The 25,282-nt window shown below is 40.4% G+C and overlaps 1 protein-coding gene across 1 annotated transcript in view; it reads right to left on the bottom strand.

Moving 5' to 3' along the window:
• Positions 1 to 25,043, bottom strand: part of OLFM2 (olfactomedin 2) — a 220,283-nt gene extending 195,240 nt beyond the window's left edge. Inside the window, exon 1 of the mRNA XM_070736072.1 lies at positions 24,909 to 25,043. Within this exon, the coding sequence (XP_070592173.1) occupies positions 24,909 to 25,043 (135 nt within the window). The remainder of the gene's footprint in view (positions 1 to 24,908) is intronic.
• Positions 25,044 to 25,282: the final 239 nt, after the last annotated feature.

Genomic DNA, 25,282 nt, shown 5'->3' with positions numbered 1-25,282 from the left:
ATGTACAATCGTTACTTATAGGTCTAAATGCAAGTTTAACTATCCAGAACAAAAGATAAAGATCAGCTTCCTGATTTGGGATTGCAATATCTGTCATTGGATAATGTGCTCCAAGAGATGGAGATGGGCACCAGGGTGGTTATCTTTACTATCATCCTCAAAGAGGGTCTCTGGTCAGCTCTGGTTTTTGCATCAGGCTAAGATGTTTTCCTTGTTCCAAGCTTTTAATATTAACTTTTCATTTATGCTGCAATGAGCTAGTAATTAATGTCTCTTCTGTCTGCAGTCCAAAGAGTTTAATTGTTTAATCTGGTGTTTGCATGTGTATGTACAATATGCATGTATAGTATGTACAGTATGCACATACGGTATTACATTATGCATGTACAGTATGTATATTTTGGAGTGAGTCCCATTTAAATGTTACATAGAAACATACATTTTTTATAAATTCGTAAACAAGCTGTATATTGGTTAATACATTGAACAGGGAGGATTAAAAAGCGAAGACATAACTTATTTGCCTGCTTTTGTTTAAAGAGAATTTTGTGATATATCTGAGAGAGACAGAGGCAGACATGGCAGATTTTTGGTGAATGTACAAGCCCATCCACCAAACTGTCACTTTGGTGACTCTGTCCTCTTTTTTTTCATGTACTTCCTTGACTTAGTACTAAATTACCATATTTTTGGAGTATAAGATGCACTTCCCACGCCCTAAAAGAGGGTGGGAATATTGGTGTATCTTATAGATCAAATGCAGCCATTTTTGCTGTCCCAAAACCCCCTATTCCCCACTCCCCCGCCTGCAGGGAGCTCTTGGGTGCTAGAGAATGGCAAAAATGCCAATTTTTGTGAAAAACTGGCAAATTTTCACCCATTTTTTTCCCACAAAAATGGGAGGAGGAAAGGGTCTGGAAAGCATACAGAGTGTTCCTGGGGACTGGGGGGAAGGCAACAATGCCTCAATTTTTGTGAAAAAACAGGGGGGAAAGCCCGTTTTTCACAAAAATGGGGGCATTTTTGCTTCTCTCAGCACCTAAGAGCTGTCTCATGTTAAATGAGGCAAAATGAGGACCCAGATTGTTGGGTGCAATATGCTGATTCTGTAAACTGCTTAGAGAAGGTTGTAAAAGCAACATGAAGTTGTATATAAGTCTAAATACTATTGCTATTGCTATTAATACAAATAAAACAAATGCAAATAAAAGTATTGATCATAGTTATTACATTCAACCAACTTAGATATTTCTAATAATAATAATATACATTTATATTAAGTTATGGTCTATCATTATTTGATTATTCCATATTTTATTATTACTTTTATTTTATTAAATACACTAATATTTCCACTTTCTCTTATTTCTATCTCTGACTTTTAATCATGTTACTCTTTTATTAAAAGATGTTTTCTTTCTATCTTACCTAACGTCTAATCATGTCATCTACCTAAAAGAGGAAAGAAATACAGATAAATAGAAAAGCAAATCAAAACAAATAGAAAAAGAAAAATCATCTATTCATTATCTCTTGTCCACTTCGATACTTTAACTGCTATGCTTTTTTTCTCTCTCTTTCAAAATTATCTTCCTGTATTTCCAATTCTTTTTCAACTCTCTTAAAATATTTTTCCCCTGGTTTCCTTTATCAATCATTGTTTTCATTATTATCTCCTCCTTATCATTTTGTTTTGTTAGCTGGTTCTTTGGTTTAATCTTTCCCTCCATTTATTCTGTTGGCTCCTCCTTTTCCTGAGCATCTTGGCCTTTACTCATCATCTCTTCTATAGTATTTTCCATTTTTTCCCATAATCTCCTTAAATCCTTTTTCCATAATGTCCTACTTTGGAAAAGCAATGCCATCTCCTTCAAGGTTCCACTTATTTCTTCCTTATCAAGCATCTTATTTTATTTTAGAAAGTTCAAGTTTTGTTCAGTAGTCCAAAAACTATATACAGTATTCAGTCCTAAAATTGCCTTCAGGGAGTTTGTATTCCATAGTAAACAATCAGCTCCATTTAAACAGTCCCAGAAGTTATCAAAAAGCCTTTTTACATCACCTTTACACACTCAATCTTCTAGCATAACATTCAGAAGTCCCTTTAGTTGAATAACTTCCTTGTTTTCATAATTGAGTCTCCAGTAGTCACGGAGTAGTTAGGTGTAATCCAGTAAATATATTCACAGTCCTTCATACAAATATTTCCAGACTTGTATATTTCCCTTTCATCAGCAGATGGTGCTCTCAACTTAAATTTCAATGTTGGCACTAGTCAATCAATTCAATTATTGAAGCAGGATTAAAAAAATAATAATAATTCCAGGATTTTAAAATGTCTTCAGCCATTATCATATCTTCCCAGTTTAAGAGCCCAGTTTTCTGTATATTTAAAAGATTTATTATTTTTCTCTCTTCCTACATCTTTTCCTTCCAGTCTGATATTTTCATCAGAATGCTTAAACATCGCTTCAACAAATAATTTTTAGCAAATAGTTCTAAATTATTTCTTGGAGTTAAGTTTTAAGCTTCAGCTCCAGCTTCATGGCAGCCATTTTCAGGCTTCCTCTTCTCCACGCGGGGGCTGAGAGGGAAAAGGAAGCCCTGGGCCAGACAGGAGAACTGTAACTTTCTGCAATCTCACAGGGCATCCCACTTTGCTTCACCACCTCTACAGGGAAGCTTTGGCTCCTTCTGGAGCTCATAGACAGGGAGAGTTTGGCACAGAAGTGTGGAGACCCACTCTGCCCATGTGATCCCAGCCGCAACGTCAACCGATGCAGTCAACACCTTTAGTTTTGATGTGCTGGGGCTGAAATGTTTCTGAAGTCCACAGGCATTTCTGTTAATACTCATGGCGTGACATGTTTTTAAGATTGCAGTTGGACCCACTGTCCCTAAATGTTCCTATTCTCTGATTTATAAGACACCAGAATACAATAAAGGATTTTTTAAAATGTATTAATTCAGTGACAAGTGTGATAGTAGCAAAAGTCTGAGCAATATCTTTTTTTAAAAAGCCTATAAAATACAATAACTTAAGACAGATTTAATGTCTTAGTAAAGATTGATGGAAAAATAAGATGATATATCACATGGTAATTTTCTATAAAATTTTAATTTGCCTATCTGACAGAGCACAGCAAGATACTTTTTTTTTAACTTTTTGCAAATGAGTACTAGTTTGCAAGATCTGTGAGATTTATGGAAGGAAGAAATGAAGGTGGTGGGCGTTATAGTTGCATTTTAAAGGATGTCAACTAAAAGAGAAGATGACTTTGTAGAACAGAAATGTGTCAATGTGTTTGAATATTCATACCGCAGGACTTCTAACTTTGAGAAATATGGAAATCATTGTGCAGAATAATAGCTACATGTTTCAGAGTTTTCAAAATATTTCAGAGAGGTTGTCATTAACATGTATAAACTCTCCATAAAATTGGTTTCCTTGGGAAAATGGAATTAAATGATTATAAGACTATTTATAGCCATTCATGCAACATCTAATATATTTAATTTAAGGTAAATATGGTTAGCACCACAAATTTGTGGGGCAGGAACCCCATTTCAGTCACCACAGAAAACTCCTCCTCAAAAAACTGTTGAAATTTCCTAGCAAACTTCCCTTTTAAAATAAAATTTCCTAAACCTTCAAAATTCAAAATTATGAGATAAAAATACTAGTTTTGCCCCCTAAAATGCTATCATGTCACTGTTACATCCTTTTTAGATCTCAGAGGCCAATTTCATTTCAGAAACAAATTTTTGACTCCAGAGTGATTGTTTTCCTCAGACTAAAAGGAATATAAAGTAAATAGTAATGATCAGTAGCAAGTAAGTAGAATAGGAATGCCTGTACTACTAGCACGGGAGAGAATCTGACAGGCTCCAGGCCATAGAATTTTATGTATGACTTATAAATAAACAGAAGAATAAATATTAGGTCTAGTGGGAGGATAAGACCAAAAGTAACTGCTTCAAACAGTATTTGCTAGAGGAAATGGCAACTCTGTATTATTCATAGTGTAATTATTTATTTATAAATTAAATGTATAGGTCACCTAACTCTGGGTGGCAAACACTTTAAAATGGGATCCAGGACAACAAAAATAGCAATAGCTCATAGATGAATATATCTAGCATTAACAAAATTTCCACTAAGACATGTATTTCCTAAAGCAACATCCATGAAAAGAGCCAGATTTTAATTTAATTTATTAAATTTATAAGCCACCCAACTCCTTGTGGACTCTTCAGAATCTTCAAGGCCCATTTTAACAGCAGCAAAATCAGGCAATTCAAACCTCCAGTAATGGCTATTCCAACAGGCAAGCATTGTGACAGCAGTAGGCCTACAGCCTGGGTCCTATCAGATTTTATCTATCTATCTATCTATCTATCTATCTATCTATCTATCTATCTATCTATCTATCTATCTATCTATCTATTTAGTCCAATACACAATGAGGGTTTTAGTGGGTATACACATAGTAAAATACATGATGAAGGTTATAGAGGATATACTCATAGTAAAATATATATAAGAAAGAATAGAAAAGAAGATATAGGAATAAAACATATCAATGAAAGAATAGAAGAAGAGATATAGGAATAGAAAAAAGGTATATGAGATATAGGAGAGCAATAGGACAGGGGACGGAAGGCACTCTAGTTCACTTGTACTATGAACACTTGTACTATGAACACTTGTGCTATGGAGATACAACCTGAGGTAGGTCCACTGTCATATCTTAATCAGACTAGCAAAAAGGGGTCCCTCAGATAGCCAGACTCCTATACTATGAAAGACTTTAGTGGTCCCATGAGCTAACTAAGGTAAGAACAATTAGAAAAAGATATGAATGTGGTCTAAAACAATGTGATGCTGAAGACATTATATCAGGGTGTGAAACTCAAGGCCCATGGGCTGGATGTGGCCCATGTGGGGGTTATATCTGGCCCATGGAGCCTCCCTGCAAATAGCAAAGGACCAGCCTGTGATTCCTCTGCCAGCAAAAATGGAGCTTGGGAGAGCCATTCTGTTTTTGCTGGCAAAGGGCTGCAGGAAGCAATTGCAGCCAAAAACGGAGCTCGGGAGCCCATTTTCACTGACAAAGAACATGGGCCACTATAGGTGCCTCCAACATGAGTGATGCTGAACTGATCATGCCCATTCTGGCCCCTGAGGTCAAACACAACCCTGATACAGTCCTCAATGAAATTGAGTGACAAGCCGCTGCAGTGGTTGGTGATAAATTAATGGCTTGCCACACTATCTATATAAGGATGGGTGAACTTGGAGAGGGAACAGAGGTTACCTCTATTGCATTCCTCAGGAACGAAAGTGAGGAAAGGACAGCCATAATGGCAAGATCTGAATGGCTAACTTGACAAGTTGTGGGTGGGGGACAGCAAGGATGTGAACTTTTAACTGGATCAAACTCAGATGCAGGTTTCCCTGTGGAGTGCCAGCATGGCTCCAGAAACAAATTGGAACTTCAAAGAATACTTTGACTCAGTTTCTGATTTAGTTCAGATGTTATCTGGGACCTTGATATTGAGTTTGACACCCTTGAATTGTATTATATTTATTTATTTATTTATTTATTTGTTTGTTTGTTTGTTTGTTTGTTTGTTTGATTGATTTTTTTTTAAGGCTGCCCCTCTCCTCAGACTCAGGGACATGTTAGCAATAGCACTTTTTAACAGAGCCAGCATATTTCCCCCACAGTCTGGGTCCTCATTTTTACCCACCTAAGAAGGATGGAAGGCTGAGTCAACCTTGAGCCAGTGATGAGATTTGAACCGCTGATCTGCAGATCTAGCAGTCAGCTTTAGTGGCCTGCAGTACTGGACTCTACCCACTGTGCCACCTCGGCTCTTTAATTTAAAGCAACAGGTTAGTAATCCTCTGTCAATCACACCTGCAGAAGGTCTCTAAGCAAATCACTCACCTTAGTTTCCAAGTCTTTGAAAATAACTATGCCCATAAAATATAAAAAGAAGCAAAAAAAAATATGAAATACTGAATGGCACACTGAACTTCACCCAGTACTTTTTTCTGTTACATGCGATGATGGTGCAGTCGTATCCACTCAAAGAAACAAGTGGCATAAGTACCAGAAAGCTCAACACCAACTGATTTAGATCAAATCCACATGATAACCAACCCATAGAAAATTAAGTCTTTGCTGTTGCTGTCCAAGGTGCTGCTTCAAGAGTAATCCATTAATCATCCTTTAGAGTCTTAATAAAACATTCAATCTAACACTACAAAGGCTATCCTATTGGCTTTTTAAAAAAAATACAGGATGCCTTGTGCAGCACACAACTCAATGTTCCAAGGAGGGGACAAATAGATTCATTAAATGACTTGACAGCAAAAAGACTTTTTATAGCCTTAATGTGTAGCTGCTATCACAGAGCTGGCATGAGGTCAGCAGTGTAAATTCTTAAAGCAGAAGGAAATTTTTGCTGCTGGGGCATTTAGGATTGAGACCAAGCAGATGCTCTAATAAAATATTTGGCAGGAAAAGAGAAGAAGCTGCTAAAGAGGAGGAAGTCAGTAGGGAGGGACGGATGGATGGAAGCTATGATGAAGAAATCCAAATGAAAAGGAAAGCAAATTTTGTCATTGCCAGAGATCAATAATGGGTTATTTTTATTTGCAAGCTGAAGAACTGGATGCTCTTCCAAAAGAGAAACATTCATAAAACAGGCCCCCTTTCATGTGGCAAAAACTGAAAAATATCCAGCTTCTGAAAAGAGAAAGCTAATATAATTCCATGTCTAGCTGCCGGTCTTTTTCAGGAGAAATGCAATCATTCAGGCACTGGTTGGGACAAACATATTGAAAATATTGCCTACATTCTAAAGTTAACCAATTCTTTTTGAAAAAACTTTGTTTAGGTTATTTTAAACCTACAATGCACAATGATTCCCCCAAAGAGAAAAAAAAGGCTAACAAATAAAATCAGAAGAAGAAAAGAAAAAGGGTGATAGAAACTTGCTTGCAAAGCATTTAAGCACTTCAAAATGTATGTAGGCTTGGAATAACCTTCTGAAAATTTTGAAAGCATGAAAGGAACACATAAAGTGTATTAGCTGGAAGGGTTCTTCTGAGTCGTCGATTCCAACTTTCCAATCAATATAGAACTCTCCAATCAATATAGAAGCCCACTACATCATATTCAAATATAGCTATCCATATTTCATCTAAAAATATCCAGTAAGAGGGAATCCACTACTGATCACATTATTTCACAGCCTAACAATTTCAACCGTTAGTGAAAGTTTCTTCTTAATATCCATCTAATATCCACCTATTTTTTTTAAAAAAATTAACACATTGGTCCTTATCCTCCTGCTCTCAATTTCAAAAAGAAACAATTCCACCCTCTTGCATCTGACAGGGTTTCAGATACCGATAGTCCTTGACTTACAATTACTTGCTTAGACTCATTCAAAGTTATGTGTTTTGGACCCCTGGGCTCTTATGACCTGAATTCAAAATTCCAATGGCTGTTCTTCCAATGGAAGTCATATGATTGCGTTTTGGGTGCTCTGTAACCAGCTCATAGTTATGGCCATTTGCACTCTCCTGTGATCAAGGGATCACAATTGATGATGTGTGTCCTCCCCCCTCCCCAGGAAATTGGTCTTTATTTATAGAATAGTTCTTTATTGGCTATGTGCGATTGGACACACAGTTTTTGGCAAAAAGTGTCCATCGCAGATAAATAATTTGTTTAACAGCTGTGGCACTCACTTAACAACAGCCTTCAAAAAAAAAACCACTGTGAATTGGGCAGTCATGTATTGACCTGCTTATTGACCAGCATGACTTATGATGGTAATTCTGGCAATTACGGTCAAAAGTCAAAAACTACCTGTATTTGAGAAGTGTTGTTATATTTCCTCTTCATTTTGCAAACTAAACAATACCTGATCCTTTAAGCATTTCCTATAAGGTTTGGCTTTCAGACCCCTTATTGTCCTGGTAGCACTCCTTTAAATCTGCCTAATTTTTCAATGTCTATTTTCAAGTATCTTGCCCAGAATTGACAGAATATTCCAACTGCAATCCAACGCATGCATAATTTAATGGGGTACAGTCTGTATCACACAGCAACATGTGTCTTAATTTTTTAAACTGTATTAAGTTTTTCTTACCTGTTGTAATGCATGCTTGCTCATGCCATTCAGTCCACTACTGCTTTTCTAATGTAATATTTTTCTTCTACATGGCTCCCAAACCAGGATATCCCAAACCTGTGGCTATGCAAATGAATGTATATACCCAGATTCAGGTAACATATACTTGTCCACAGAACCATTTGTGAGTACCCACTATGAATGTTCAACAAGTAGCAAATACTCTAAACCAGTGATAGTGAACGTATGGCACGGGTGCCATAGGTGGCACGCGGAGCCATATCTGTTGGCACACAAGCTATTATCCTAGCTCAGCTCCAATGTGCATGTGTGTGCCAGCCAGCTGATTTCTGGCTTGCACAGAAGCTCTGGGAGGGTGCTTTTGGCTTCCAGAGAGCCTCCAGGGGGTGGGTGGGGGAGGGTGTTTTACCCTCCCCCGGCTCCAGGGAAGCCTTTGGAACCTGGAAAGGATGAAACACGAGCTTACTGAGCCCAACAGAATTTGAGAAACAGGCTGTTTCTGGCCTCCAGAGGGCCTCTGAGGGATAGGAGAAGTTATTTTCACTCTCACCAGGCATTGAATTATGAGTGTTGGCCCTCGTGCATGCGTGATAGCATGTGCGCATGCTCTTTTGGCATGTGAGGAAAAAAAGGTTCACCATCACTGCTCTAGACCAGTGTTTCCCAACCTTGGCAACTTGAAGATATTTGGACTTCAACTCCCAGAATTCCCCAGCCAGCGGATGCTGGCTGGGGAATTCTGGGAGTTGAAGTCCAGATATCTTCAAGTTGCCAAGGTTGGGAAACACTGCTCCTGACCATCACATTATTTATCCATCAAATCCATAAAATGAGATCTTGTCAAATGCTTTACTGAGATCAAAACAAACATCCATTTCTTGGTCTTCCAAAGTAGCCATAGTACCATTAGTTATAGGGATTGATATTTCGACATTATTTATTCTTGAGAAACTTACGATTCCTGGTCACGATAAAATTACTTTTCAAATACTTGCAGATATCAACATTAACACTCTAATATTTTGACCAGGGCTGTCAAACTCTGCCGCTCACAATGTGGTCAAATCTGGTCCATGGGGCCATCATGGAAAATGTTGGAGGCCAGCCTGCATCGTTTCAGCCTGGTCTACCCAATGCAAAGAAGAAACATTGGGCCAGTGTGGCTTCAGCCTGGTCTATCTGCATCACTTCAGCCCAATCTACCTAATGTAAAAGGGGAACATCGGGCCAATGTGCTTTCAACCCGATCTACTCACCTTTGTCACCAGGCGTGGGGATAATTACCATCTTTCCCCTTTTTTTATTATGACTAGGTTGAATGTGTATGGTTGCATAGTTAGGGGTTTTATTATGTTATTAATGCATTTTAAATGAATTTATTTTTTTATTATTATTGGATTTGTAATATATTGTATTACTGTTTTGCTGTGAGCCGTGCGAGTCTTTGGAGAGGGACGGCATACAAATCTAATAAACTAAACTAAACTAAACTAAACTACTCACCTCACTTTGGCCCTGTCTGTCCAATACCAAGAGGAAACATACCAGCAATTTGGGGAGTGGGGTCAAGCTGGCTATGCCCACCCAGTCAGCCACACACATACACACACACACAGGTCAACCACAGTCCTGATGTGGCCCTCAATGAAATTGAGTTTAGCATCTCTGCACTAGACAAGCTCGTCTGTCTGCAGTTTCCCAGATTCTCCCTGTTTTGAGTATTGGGACTATACAAATAGCATTTAGACTTATATACTGCTTCATAGTGCTTTTACAGTCCTCTCTAAGCAGTTTACAGAGTCAGCATCTATTGCCCCCAACATCTGGCTCAATCCTAGAACTACAGCGCCTAAAACATGATTTAAGTATTGCCCACAAGATCATATGCTGCAACGTCCTACTGGTCAATGACTACTTCAGCTTCAACCGCAACAACACAAGAGCATGTAACAGATTCAAACTTAATACGAACCGCTCCAAACTTGACTGTAAAAAATATGATTTCAACAATCGAGTTATCAAAGTGTGGAACTCATTACTGGACTCAATTGTGTCAACCCCTAACCCCCTCCCTTAGACTCTCCACAATTGATCTCTCCAGGTTCCTAAGAGGCCAGTAAGGGGCGTACATAAGTGCAGTGGTGTGCCTTTCATCCCCTGTCCAATTGTCTTTCCTTTCTTTCACCTATCATATATATTCTCTTCCTTTCATATATCCTCTCCTCTAAGTTCACTTTTACCCTTATATATATTACCACATGTCTATTTTTCTTCCTATGTATTTGTGTATTTGACAAATGAATGAATGAATGAATGAATGAATGAATGAATGAATGAATAAATAAATAAAAATTTGCCCACCTCGGAAGGATGGAAGACTGAGCCAGTGGTGAGATTTGAAAAGCTGAACTACAGCTAGCAGGTAGTTGAAGTAGCCTGAAGTGCTGCACTCTAGCCACTGTACCACCCCGGCTGACGTTTCGGCGAAATCACATTCACCATCATCAGGCTGAAGTTCCAATCTTTGTGTTGTTGTAAAATGGAATGTTAGCAACTGTCATTTATATATATTCCTCTTTATTATTTTCCCACCTTCCCTGCAAAACAAGTTAAGTCTCCTTGCCTTTTAAACATACCGCCAACCCCCTGTTCATATTATACTTGGCATTTCTAGCTAGCCTTGTCTCATTCTGAACCTTAGCCTTCCTAACTCCATCCCAACCGTTTCAAGTTTCCACTCAACTTACAACTTTTTATTTAGTGACCATTCAAATTCACAACAGTGGTGGAAAAGGTGACGCTAGACCATTTCCCACACATATAACCACTGTCACGTCTGTATGGTCACATGATCAAAATCCAGACCCTTGGCAACTGACTCATATTTGTGACATTTGTCCTGGATTTATATGATTCCCTTTTGCACCCTTTTTTGTCAAGCAAAGTCAGTGGAGAAGCCTGGTTCACTTAACAACCTGGTTATACTAACTTAACCACTGCAGTGATTGACTTAACAATTGTGGCTCGAAAAGTCATAACATAGGGCAAAATTGACTTCGCAAATGTTTCACTTAGCAACAAACAAAAACGTTGGGCTCAATTGTTGGGTCGTAAGTCGAGGACTACCTGTAGTCATCAACTCCTGCTGATTTCTTATACAATTCCTCAGCTTGTCAGAGAGTTCACCCTTGGTAGTAAAGAGCCTCTCAGTGTTTTCTCTCTTTGTCTTCTCCTGTGGATTGTGTTTGTGCTTCTGGCATTTCCATTTGCTTTTGACATGCCATCTCAGAACTGATGGGGATTGGAGTGGCATCTTACTCCTTGGGACCCCTTTCTTCTCCTCTGTTATGGAACGAGTTCCTGTGCTTTAGAGACTCATCTTGCTTCCCTTCAAGAAGTCTCTGGGCAACACCGGAGGGCCCTTCACCTTCTATTATGAGTCTGAGAAAATAAAGGCTCTCGTATTATTTCACTTTCTCCTCCACTAAACACACAAGACTGTACTTGCAACAGGTATACAGTAATAATAAGGAGATGAAAATGGTACACCACACACTACAAGGCACCATAACTGTTTCCCCACTCACCATCTTTTCAATGGGATCTAAGACAAAAATCCCAGCTCCCTGGCTGAACCTTCAAATTCCTTGTCCTTAAGTACCCCAGTCCACGAGACAAAGAGCATTTGACTTTGCAACTCTTTCGGTGGAAAAATAACATTTGCAGAGAAAAAGAAAAGACAAGCCGAAGGGTTGGCTGAGAAACTTCCAGCCCCGTTTCTTTTTTTCTATTAACGTTCTCCCATTTCATCTCTTGGAGTTTTCCTAGCCAAAACTGGATTAATTTTCATACTGAGCACGCCGTAAAACAAAAGCAGCTGGAGCACGACTTCATTCCCAGCATTTCACGCCCGCTTGAACTGTGGTTAGTTCCAAAGAAAACTGAAGAAGGAAAGCATTCCAATTTCGCATTGGACGTGTGTAGGGAAAGAGCATAGACTCGCTTTCCCCTTCATTGGGTTTGCCTTCTTCCTACCTAGTTCTTACAGCCTCAGCAGACTGAAACATTGCCCCTTCCTGAAGGGTTTAGTTTGGCATTAATTTGGGTGCAACTTAAATTCAGTTCACATTAGTTTTCTAAAAGCAACGAAGCAAACTGATTCAACTTGCATGAATCCATTTAATACATTCTGCCTTTAATTTCACACTCGCCCGTTCACGGTTCTGCATTCATAAACAGAATAGATAAGATGTGTGCAGAATCAGCCAATAACTGAGAAAGCTTTCAAAGAGGCTATTTGTGGCGAGAAGAGATAGGTTCAGAAGCTACAGGGCTGTTCAATCTTTGGATTATCCAGTGTGTGCACGCCACAATTCAGTACAGCTCATGAACAATTAAAGAATAAGCTTATCCAGTACGTTATTCAATGCCAAGACTCACTGGAACAGGATTGACCATTTGAATCCTTCATCCTTTGCCAGTGCGTATGCATTTTAATTTTACTAATGTGGCAGAGACAGCAACATCTGGAAGTGAAGTGGCACGTAAGAGGCGACATCTTGATTTCCTCAAGCCCTTTCTGCAGCTTCCTAGAAAGCATAAGAGGCAGGAAGGCAGATGGAAGAGGAACAGGAAGGCAAAATGCCCATGGTCTTCTCATACTTGGTTTTAATCATGAGGTTCCTTCCCAGCCTGGAACTTTGCTAGAACAGAATAAATTCATCCAGCTCTACTCCTCAGAGCATTTCTGCACGACTAAATACAGCACGCTGACATTTTTTTGTCTTGTTCTGTTTTTGTTACTTGCCCATCTGAACATTTCCAATTTATCTACCCATAAACATGCAATGCAAAATTAATGCAGATGTGGATTTATTTATTTATTTAAAAAAAGAAAAAGTCCATTTAAGTTGAATTTCCTAAAATGATTACATTGGTGAATTAATGCAGCCTCCCGCCATTCATCTCGACTCATCTGAATTCAAATTCATTCACTTTCAAAGCATTTCCAGCTCCATTTGAATTTGAAGGTACCCGAAGGAAGCACATTTGACTCTGAATGCCTACTGGAGAGAGAGGATACTTAAATCTAAATCACAGATTTCTTTTCGGCCTGTGTGACAATTTTGCTATGCAGGGTTGGTTCACCTGGCCCGTGGCATTTGTTGTGCAGGAATACTGCACACTGTTTATATAGAACTTGGTTCTAAAAATATCCAATACAAGACCGCTGATTAAATGCATTTCATTCCTGGTTCTCAGAAGGCTGCATTGGGGTTAGAAAAGTTACTCAAGTCATATCAAGTAAGTAAAATAATGGGTTGATGAGATTTGTAATCTACCACATCTTGAAGTGAACAGCTTGCAGAAGATTGAGCCAAGGAATACTCAATGAAGCCTTTGGGCACCATCTAATCAAAATGTGTGCTGGGAAAACATATAACTATATTTTCTTGCAAACACAGTGATAGGGATGCACAGTGTCAAGGAGCCCTGCCAGGGAGCCCTGTGACTCAAGAAGGGCACCTAGAAAAGAGGGGCTAGAAAATAATTTGCTGTAACATACAAAAGACAGAATTTCAAGATTAAGAATTCAGAATCCCTGATTTTATACATACAGTATTGAGATAGCATATCTGCAGCGTCGCCTCGAACCAAGGTGGTCAGTGGTTTCTTTCTCTAGTTTTCTGACTTAAGAGAACAGAACAGTTTATTTCTGAATATGGTGGCCCCCAAATATGTTAAATCAACTGCACCCATCAGTCACACCCATGATGAGACTGTTTGGCTGGGAATGTGGGGAGCTGTCATTCTAACACATCTGAAAATCTTTAGATTGCAAGAAACAACTAATGGAAATCCAAGGTGGCAAATGGTTGACAGGCAGGCAGACAGACAGACAGACAAGCAGAGACAGGCAGATAGAGATAGATAGATGATAGATAGATGGATGGATGGATGGATGGATGGATGGATGGATGGACGGACAGAGACAGGAGACAGACATTGAAATCAGACTGCTTCCTGATATTGATAGCTCCTATTCTCCTTGTCTATTCACTGTTGTGGCATTATGTTGATAGGAACTAGAGTCCAACACAAAGTAGCAATATTCTAATCCAGATGCCCTATCATCTTTCCAGGAAGACCTTAATGCAACAAAGGCTATCAGGGATCCAGGATACAGAATGGAAGAATCATGACTCTGATGCACCAACGATCAGAGTAAGATTCAGTTCACTGTGTAACCTTGATGTAACTACTACTTCATACTACTTCCGTAGTACTTGATATACCCGAGAGATTAACCAAATCAGGCATAAATCAGAAAGTCCTGGATTCAAGTAGATCTCCTGTAAGGAATTCTACATAGAACTAGCGCTAAGTCCAATCCACAAGCTTAAGTTTTCAGAAATCATCAACCCACATGGTTTCTGGAAGTATTTGAGAAATATCTGTGCTAACAGCAACTCTCCGGCTGTCTGTTATTTTTACTTCTTTATATGGCTTCTGTCCAAGTTTCTTCAGAGAATGCCCTTTCCTCTGGATCTCTATCCCAGAATATCTGCTCACATTTGCTAAGGGTTTGGGATCAATTGTTCCTTTGTACAAGTAGTCCTTGGCTTATGGCCACAATTGGGCTCAGAATTTCCAGGATGGATAAAAAGAAAAGAGCTCACAAATGACATCACATGCTTTCCATCAAAAACAACAGGCAAGGTGCTTTTAAGTGAGTCCTGCACACAATTTTATGACCTCTTTTACCACAGTGCAGTTAAGTGAATCATGTGGTTGTTAAGTGAATCCAGCCTTCCCCCGTTGCTTGTTGGAAACTGGCTGGCAGGGTTGCAAATGGAGATCACATGATCCCAGGAACCTGCAACCATTGTAAATAGATTCCAGTTGCCCAGTGCCTGAATTTTGATAACCATGGGGATTCTGGGACAGTTTTTAGTTGAAGGACCACTTGTAAGTCATTTTTTTCCTGATGCCACTATAATGTTGAATGGTCACCAAACAATTGGTTATAATTCAAGGACCACCTGTAATTGCCTTCCACAATTCCCCAAAGTGCCCTCCTAGCTGATTGGATATTCAATCCTAACTTCTATGTGGGTTTTTCAAAAAGCTTTAGCACAGGATGTTATGTATTTACAATTGCTTTTCAATTGCTTTTAATTTCTCTGGTTTTAACTGTAGAAATCTTTCACAATGCAATCCTATATTTATATTAACTGGAACAAAAGATCTAATGCACTTTCTGGTGAGTAGGTACAAAGACTGCATTACATGGGCTTTTTGGAATATGGGACTAACTTTCCCAACATCAGCAAGCCACTGTCAAATAAGTTTCAATTATTTTGTAATAATTACACTATCTTTACTAATTTTGTTACAACTAAACAACCTTTAAAGATTTTGTTATGATTAAATAGCATTTATGATTTTGTTATAATTAAATAGCATTTATAATTTTGTTATGTTAAATAGGTGCATTTCATATTAATAAAATGGAAGTTCCCTGATCATTATTTTACAAATATATTTATGTCTTTTAAAAAAACATATTAATGGTCTGCAGGACTTAAAATTATGAATTTGGGGGTCTGCGGGATTTAAAAGTATGACCTTGGTGGTCACTGAGGTCCAAAAGCTTGGGGACCCCTGATTTAAAGGATGGGAATAGAAGGCTTCTGGCAGCTTTCTGCCCAGTGTTGGCCTTCATTTGGGCAAAAAAGACCTTCAATATCTGGCTCATTATTCTCAGTAAAGGAATCCAACACTGCAGGCACCACTGTGATGAAGAATCCCGACAGAATGCTTCTGATTATTAGGACTAAAGCGAAATGTTGCTCCTATACTCTCCCACATGAACAATGGATTTATTTTTCATAGAAGGTAAAGGAAAATATTGCTGACATTGAGATGGAGAAAATTATATTCCTCCTGTGAGGCATGTTGCTTTTAGATGCATGTCTTCTCTTGGATGAAGAGATTTGGCTATTTTTTTTTCTGCATTAGGAGTGAATTTAAAATTCAAAACTTTTTGGAGCAGAATTCATAAAGTCATGAGAGGTTGCTCAGGGAGGTGAGGGGGAGTTGGAGAGAGTCCATTTAGCCAGTCCAACTGATCCGAGAGAGATTTTGCTTAGACTTCTAGCAAGTGAGATAAATGTCTGACACATCTGATGACACATAAAAGACTAACTCCATAAATTACTTATGGATGCAGCAGAAGACTTCCCTTTGGGGGCTCACATCAAAGACCATTTGATTGTATAACCTTGTCTGCGCAACACACTGATATCGCACCATAAAGCATGGAAACTATTATTGTAAGGTCTACAGCAAAGGTCATGCAACAAATAATGAATGGTTTTGCACCAAGTGCAAGACTTTTAACTCTTTTTTTTTTACCCCTGGACTTATGTCTTGTTCATAAGATTCAGAGTTCCATCTGTTGTCAAAATACAATTTATATCAGCACAAAGTGCAGCACAGTGTTGTATATTGCTCAGTGCTGTGAAATTTATGGAAAAAGCTTCAGAAGCTGACCATCCAGATAATTTTCTTTCTGCTTTCAAATATCAAAAGCTCACTCAGGTTTCTCACATGTGAACTCAAGAACTGGCCATAGGTTCTAAAACAATTGCTTTCATATTAATCTCCTAAAACTCAAAGTGAAACAGTTATTCTTTTTTTTAATTTAAAAAAACACTTTTAAATCTGTGGTCTCAGTACTCAATTCACTCAGAATTAAATTTCCTTGAAATAAAAATGGAGCTCCATTTGAACAAAAACATTGTGACCATTCACCATAGTCATCTTCCAAAGAAATGGAAAGCTATTCAAAGGGGATATCACCATTGACACTAACTGTGATATTAAGAATTACCACGCTTTTGTAGTTCAGCTAAATATTGCCCTTGAGATTAAGAAAAAACCTTTACAGTGGAACCCCGACATAAGAGCTGCTCTACTTAAGAGCAACTCGAGATAAGAGCTGGGAGGGGAGAGATATTTTTGTTCTACTTACAAGCCCAACGCTAACTTCCGCGTTCGGCTTCAGGAGACAGCTGCGAAGCGGCGCGCGTGTTTTAAAAGGTTGCAGCCGGCCTGGGGGGCTCGGGGGGGTGCTTGCAGCTTTCTTTCTTGCTCTTTTTCTTTCTCTCTTTTACCTTCCCTTCCTCTATTTCTTCTTTTCTTTCTCCTTCCCACCTTCTTCCCTCCCTCCCTCCCTTCACTCATTCCTCTCTTACTCTCCCCTTTCATAAGTTTCCTTGCTTCCTTCCTCTGTTCCTGTCCCTTCCCCCTTTCTTTCTTTCTTTCTTGCTCTTTTTCTTTCTCTCTTTTACCTTCCCTTCCTCTATTTCTTCTTTTCTTTCTCCTTCCCACCTTCTTCCCTCCCTCCCTTCACTCATTCCTCTCTTACTCTCCCCTTTCATAAGTTTCCTTGCTTCCTTCCTCTGTTCCTGTCCCTTCCCTCTTTCCTTCCTTCCTTCCCACCCTCCGTCCATTCATTCACCCATTCCTCTCTTGATCGCTTAAAGCCGGTCCCTGGTGCAAAAAGGGTTGGGGACCTCTGTCCTACAGGATTGGGTGGCAGAGAAGTTGAACATATGTAAATTTAAAAGTTTAAGAAAGTTTACAAGTTAAGTGAAAGAAACTTCATTATTCATTTATATGTACATGTACATTTCTTCATTAAAAACATGTCTTTCTGCATAATTTAGACTAACTTTGTGAGTTTTTTGAGGGCTGGAACCAATTAAAATTATTTACATTAATTCCTATGGGGAAAAGTCATTCGAGATAAGAGCTGCTCGACTTAAGAGCCCAGGTCCGGAACGAATTAAACTCGTATCTCGAGGTACCACTGTACTCCTTTGCCTGAAAATATTTTGTCTAGGCTATTAATTAATTTTAGCTTAATTTTTCTAAAACTCTTTTCAGAGACAGAAAGGAATTTATAACTATTGCCAACCTTAGATTTCTTAGAAATCATGCATGTATGCAATATGTTAATATTGGACAAAACAAGAGGATTTACTGTAGGAAGTCTTTCTGGAGAGACAGTTCAGTATGTATGGATTAAGGTACACTTGGGTTCTTGTTATATTCTGAGCATTAGCTGCTTTCCTACAAATGTTTCATTACCAGACTAGGTAACATCATCAATGGTACTGAGCTATACATATTCTGTCATATGTTTCACCTTCACCTATATTCTCCATTATAGGACCAAAGGGCCAAGAAAATCTTGTTTCAGATCCACCCTTAGCCACAAAAACTGACTGGGTGATTGCTGTAGGTCAGTGGTTCTTAACCTGGGGGTCAGGACCCCTTTGGGGGTCGAACGACCGTTTCACAGGGGTCGCCTGAGACCCTGGGAAAAGACAAATTTCCCATGGTGTTAGGAACTAAAGCTTCTATTCTGGCACCTTGGAACATATTTTTACAATCCAACCAATCAGGCATTTACAGTGGGAGTGTCCCTCTGATCTTCCTGCCAATCAGCTTAAAGCTCTGTTGGGAAAACTGGCACTAGACTTGTGGTTGGGGGTCACCACAACACAAGGATCTGTAAAGGGGGCAGGGAATTAGAAAAGTTGAGAACCACTGCCATAGGTTAAAAGAAGGGGAACCTCCAATCAAAGCTCTGGAAGGAAAGGAGGGCCATAAAACAAATCAAAAACTCAAAAAGATACTGGATTATAACTAATCATTGAGATTTTTGCTTTTGTTTTTCTTATGAAGTCACCTGCATATGTTCAAAATACAGTAGGTAACTTTTGAACTAAAATATGAGCTTTCCACTTGTAGACTCCCAAGAAAACTCAATCAATGACAGTGCTATTCAGAAGCAAAGCCATTTGGTATATATATGGAAATTATACAACCTAAGGCTAAGTTCACAACAATGTGCTTAACTAGGTCAGGTAAAGTCTTGGCAGACCCATCCATCCATCATGAGGCTTGATTAGCTGCTGCTGCTTCTTTGCCACAGTGAATTACATAAATCTAGACCACTTTATTATTTATGGTTCAGTGTAATGTGTCAAGTGAGAAAGTGGGTTAATTCAGTAAATGCTAGGGTAAGCATGTTGTGTGAACACAGCCCACACATAAAGCAGTTCCAGTTCATGAAAAGAAAGTTTCATTTAAAGGAACTATTTAAAAAAATACACAGAAAGCATATAGAACAAAAGGAAATAGTGACAATAGTGAGATGTCTGGCAAGCCATATATATCCATCCTAAGATAAATAGTATAAAGGCAGACTAGATGGACCATGAGGTCTTTTTCTGTCATCAATCTTCTATACAGTGATACCTCGTCTTACAAACGCCTCATCATACAAACTTTTCGAGATACAAACCCGGGGTTTAAGATTTTTTTGCCTCTTCTTACAAATTATTTTCATCTTACAAACCCACCACAGCTGCTGGGATGCCCCGCCTCTGGACTTCCATTGCCAGCGAAGCGCCCCTTTTTGTGCTGCTGGGATTCCCCTGAGGCTCCCCTCCATGGGAAACCCCACCTCTGGACTTCCATGCTTTTGTGATGCTGCAGTGGAATCCCAGCAGTGCAAAAATGGCGCTTCGCTGGCAACGGAACTCCGGAGGTGAGGTTTCCCAGCAAGGGGAGCCTCAGTGAAATCGCAGCATCGCAAAAACACAGAGGTCCAGAGGTGGGGTTTTGAGGACATCAGTGTTTTTGCGATGCTGCGATTTCACTGAGGCTCCCCTTGCTGGGACACCCCACCTCCGGACTTCCGTTGCCAGCGAAGCGCTCGTTCTTGCGATGCTGGGATTCCCTGCTGGGATTCCCCTGCAGCATCGCAAAAACACAGAAGTCCAGAGGTGGGGTTTCCCATGGAGGGGAGCCTCAGGGGAATCCCAGCAGTACAAAAACGGGTGCTTCGGCTGGCAAAAGGGGTGAATTTTGGGCTTGCACGCATTAATCGCTTTTCCATTGATTCCTATGGGAAACATTGTTTCATCTTGCAAACTTTTCACCTTAAGAACCTCATCTCGGAACCAATTAAGTTTGTAAGACAAGGTATCACTGTATTTCTAAGCCCAGTAATGCCAGTATTATTGGCTGACACCTTTTGAATGAAGACTGCCTTAAAATGCCATGTGCTTTCCCCAACAGCAGGAGGCAAACCTCAGAAATGTACAATTGAACAATTGAAATTTCAATTACTAAGGCTTTTCAAATGGTATTTCACCATATCTCCCAGTGTCTGAAATGGACACAAGCACATCACCAATTCAACGGTGTGGTGGCTTGCCACAGATAAATATCAAAACATTTGAATCCCTACAGCCCTAGTGGGAGAAGAGTACAATGCTGCCAATTAATAAAACCATACTGCATATCCAACAATGGGCACAAAATCAAGAACTGTAGCAAAAATATATCATCTAATTTTAAATTTGTCAGGAATAGCTTACATTATCCTGCTTTGTCCCCTGATCTATTTATTTTTATTTTTCCAAATCCTCCACCAATTCAAGAAAGCAGAGAAGTTGTAGAATTTGGTTCTTAACAGACTGCATGAACCCCTAAACTATATATACAGTATAGATTCATCTGAATGCTTCCTCTCCTGAGACTTGGGAAATGGTCTTCCTAACCCATAGGAAGGCATAAGGATTTATTACAAGTGGAAAAACAAGTCACAGTATTGTGTGAAAACAGGCCAAAATCATGGAATTCTTCTGGTTGTTTTTTTTGCAGTGAGCTATTTGGAAAGCCCCTACAGGGTTTTTTTTTTTTTTAATCCAACAGGGAAGACAGAACTATGGTGATTTCTTACATGACATACCTTTCATCCAGTTCTAATTTTGTCCACCAAGGGTGCTATTAAGAGGCCACCTAAGGACATGATGAATATTACCATATATAATATTAAACATACAGTGGTACCTCTACTTACGAACTTAATTCGTTCCGTGAACAGGTTCTTAAGAAGAAAAGTTCGTAAGAAGAAGCAATTTTTCCCATAGGAATCAATGTAAAAGCAAACAATGCGTGCTATTGGGGAAACCACAGGGAGGGTGGAGGCCCCGTTTCCTCCCAGGAGATTCCTAGAGAGGCCCCACGGAGGCTTCTCTCTGCCTTTTCCAGCCCTTTTCCCTCCAAGGAGATTCCTAGAGAGGCCCCACAGGCTTCTCCCTGCCTTTTCCAGCCCTTTTTCCTCCCAGAAGATTCCTAGAGAGGCCCCATGGAGGCTTCTCCCTGCCTTTTCCAGCCCTGTTTCCTCCCAGGAGATTCCTAGAGAGGCCCCATGGAGGCTTCTATCTGCCTTTTCCAGCCCTGTTTCCTCCCAGGAGATTCCTAGAGAGGCCCCACATAGGCTTCTCCCTGCCTTTTCCGGCCCTTTTTCCTTCCAGGAGATTCCTAGAGAGGCCCCATGGAGGTTTCTCCCTGCCTTTTCCAGCCCTGTTTCCTCCCAGGAGATTCCTAGAGAGGCCCCACGGAGGCTTCTCCCTGCCTTTTCCGGTTACAGTTTCGGAGGCTCAGGTTTGTAAGTGGAAAATGGTTCTTGAGAAGAGGCAAAAAAATCTTGAATACCCAGTTCTTATCTAGAAAAGTTTGTAAGTAGAGGCGTTCTTAGGTAGAGGTACCACTGTACTATACATTCTTGGGTTGTTGTTTTTTTTAATATGTGGATGTGTATCAATAGTACACTTAAAATGCAGATAGAAACCTTTTTTTCTTTTCCTAATTAAGCATACACTTTCTAGAGCATGTTGGCTTTACATCCAGATTACAAGAAGTAGGAAATGCAAAGGAAAAGGTAAATTTCATGTGAGAAAATGCCCTCAGGCACTTGACTGAGATAAGGACAGAACCACCACGTGCCAAATCGAAAGGAATTAGCACTTCAAATTGAAAGCTGTGATGTTCATTTTCTTTTCCACTGGGACCTCAGCCTTTCCCACTGTGAAACAGACACACTTAGTGTGATCTACATCAGGTGAATACACTGAAAAAAGCAATAAAAGATGAGAGTTCAAGGGGATAGATTTGCTGCAGCTGACAAAGCTGGATCCTTTGGAATCTATAGGTGGCATCCGGCAGGACTCTAGGTTAATCTAGAAGCTTCTTGCAGAGACCCATCCATTCATTTGTCCCAAGCCTCTTTTCAGAAACTGCTGCTAACCTCCACTTTCTCTCCAGGCAATGGAAAACCATTTCCATCTTAGGATTTGCCCATTCTGGTAGGCATTGCATGTCTACCAGTCCCACCTGTATTTGCTTATAGTATTTGCTATTTATGATCAGGAAGCTTCTCCCCCCAGTCCTAACAAGCATTGATCTATCAAATCCTAGACATCGATGTCATAGAAATGAGCTTAGCATTTGACATCCATCATCTTTCTCAGCTTGCTTCTCCCATGTCCCTAAAATTAACTGGACATGAAAAATGAACACACATTTTACTTGTGGAATCGATAGAGAGCAAGGAGCTGGCAAGCAATATCATTCCGTACAAATTTGCATTGCTTGCCGTACTATCAAATTACAGTCACTAGAGTAATTCCAACACATGGGTATATAAATCAATGTGCCCTTAAGCTTCACAATTGGATGCCTATAATCGGCATATTAGACTTCATCTCCATTCTCTCTCTAAAGATCCTCTCCAATTCCTACGTGGAAAACCATATTCTAATCCCATTTCTTCCTTTCTGTTTAGTGCTGAGAAAATACCCTTCTGGTACCTATGCATCACAGTCCATAAATCTATCCAGCATTTTCAAAATCAGCAGCTTAGCCACAACCTCATCAAAGATGTGGGGATTCCTTTTCAGAAGTTTATTGACTCGGGTTTTACTGTTTTATATGCCTATGGGTTTAGATAGAAACAGACAGTATATGGAGACAGAAGCACAACTGGGAAAGGATCAGATCCGATCTGTTTATCAAAAACCTTTATGGGTGTTTCCTACTCTAAACATTTACTTGCTACTATTTGAAGCTTATTCTTATTCTACAAACATACCCAGAGACATTGTTTTAAAGGCTGCAGATATTGTTGAAAACATCAAATGAATTCTACACATGGGAATAATAGATTCTGTTGCCCTTGTACACAACCACATTGAAAAATCAAAACATCTCAGGCACAAACACACTAATTCACCAACTCTGCAGAGCTCACAACCAGTCTATATTTCAGAACCTTTCTTCCCCATGGCTTACAGAGATAAGCATTTCTCCTTTAAGAATTGGAGAAAGTTTTCCACTGGTGGAAAAAATCTACTCAGGCAAGCGTGAAAGAAAAAAGAGAGAGAAACCCCCCCCCAAAACTCAATGAGGAGAGAACTGTTAATTCTGTCTCCTAGCTGAAAATAAATAATAAAGCAATCAATCCAAATGACCTCAATGGTCCTGAATAAATGGGCTGGCAGGTCCTTTCCCCCTGAGGTTTTCAGAAGAGGAGAATGGTGTGGAGAACCCAGGAGGAGCCCAGAGAAGTGATCCACTGCAGCTAGGACTAGCCACAGTCAGGAGAATGGATTTTTTTGGGTGGGGGTGGGGGTGAGACAGAATCCCTCTTTTCATTCCAGGAGGGTTGCATAGCAGAAGTTTCAAAGACAACATCGGTAAAATAGAGGGCAGTAATAAAAAGGAAGACATCTAGTCCTTCCCACTCAAACCACTTCAGTTTTTAGAAGAGAGGGAGTGAAGAGTGAAAGAATCCAAACAACCCTCAAAGAAGCCTCGAATAAGAGCTCCATTTGGGTTGAAGACATCTGGGCGGAAGAGACAGTTCATACAGCAGCAGCTGTGTTGTGAATTGAGAGAGAAGGCAGCAGTAGCGGCACCCCACTCATTCACACACATCCATTCAAAAGTATTTTGGAATAATTTCAAGTGACTTAGAAAGCAGAAGGGACCCAAACCCTTAGTCTCTCCCGTTGAGGATTATAAGGCTTCTGGTCCTAGTATAGGCGATCAGACTTCCAAATTGAGGGAAGCACACCTTAGTGCCAATCTGTCGTAATCCCCGTTCCAAAATGCCGAACCCTTACATTACCCCGCTCTGCAATTTTTTCCCAAGTTCAACTTAAAACTCCGAAATCTCGATTCCGCTGCCTTGGGCAGAGGCAACTATCATTTCCTTGGTGTGAAGTCTGGCCCTATTCCTACAGGAGGACATTAAAAAGGGAGCTTGATTTAACCTCTTGTTTCCTACCACCGAAAACCTTCTGAAAACGAAGTTGTCTTTCCAATATATATATTTTTAATTTATATTTTGCACCCGCACCCATCTTTGCAGAGGTAAAAAATTGGCCAAGCAGAAAAAAGTCAGCCTCTTTCCCCTCCTAAGGTAGGAATAAGGCGCTTCGCGTGACGATCGATCGGAACCGCTTCTCACGTCTCTCCCCCCCCCCCAGAAGCCCCAAACCAAGATTTAGAAAAACCAAAGTGCCAGGCTCATGCGGGGGGCAAACCCGTCTCGTCGGAACGGCCAAGAGAGGAAACCCGGGTTCGGACCAGGTTGGGGGGGGAAAATAGGCAACTTCTGAGCTCTTTTGGCGCAGCTGAGAGTTTAAGAAACGAAGGGCAGGGTTCCTTTTGCCGTCCAAAAGTCAAGGCGATGGGAGCCGCTAAGTGAGGTCCCTCGCCTCGAGAAGGGACACCAGCAGGGGGCCCGGATCCCCTTTTTCTCCGGGGTAGGATGGGATGGGTGGAAGAGAAGGAGAACTCACGCTTCTCTCAGAGGTGCCGGCCTGCGAGATGGTGCCATTCAGCCCCACGAGAGAAGGCAGCGTCTGGGACATCCAGTTGGTGACCATGGCCATGGTGCTGAGCACGGCGCCGATCTTCAGCAGCGGCACGGTCATGTCGCCCCCTGCCTCATGCCCCTGGCCCTCCGGCGAAGCCCGCGACGCAGCCCCCCTCCCGGCTCATCTGCCCAACCAAGGAAAGGCTCCCTGGCTTCCCCCGGCGGACGCGCGCCCACTCCCCGCCCCGGGACTGCCGAGCCGAAGAAAGCAGGAGCTTCGCGCGCCCGGCCTTATAAAAGACCCGTCCTCTGTGACGTCACAACGCCGCCGGCCACTAGCCCGAGCCCGCCTCAGAG

The sequence above is a fragment of the Erythrolamprus reginae genome, chromosome 2, assembly GCF_031021105.1.
Source record: "Erythrolamprus reginae isolate rEryReg1 chromosome 2, rEryReg1.hap1, whole genome shotgun sequence".
Classification (NCBI taxonomy): Eukaryota; Metazoa; Chordata; class Lepidosauria; order Squamata; family Dipsadidae; genus Erythrolamprus; species Erythrolamprus reginae.
The sequence above is the reverse complement of the archived record's forward strand: the minus strand, read 5'-3'. Positions and strand labels throughout refer to the sequence as shown.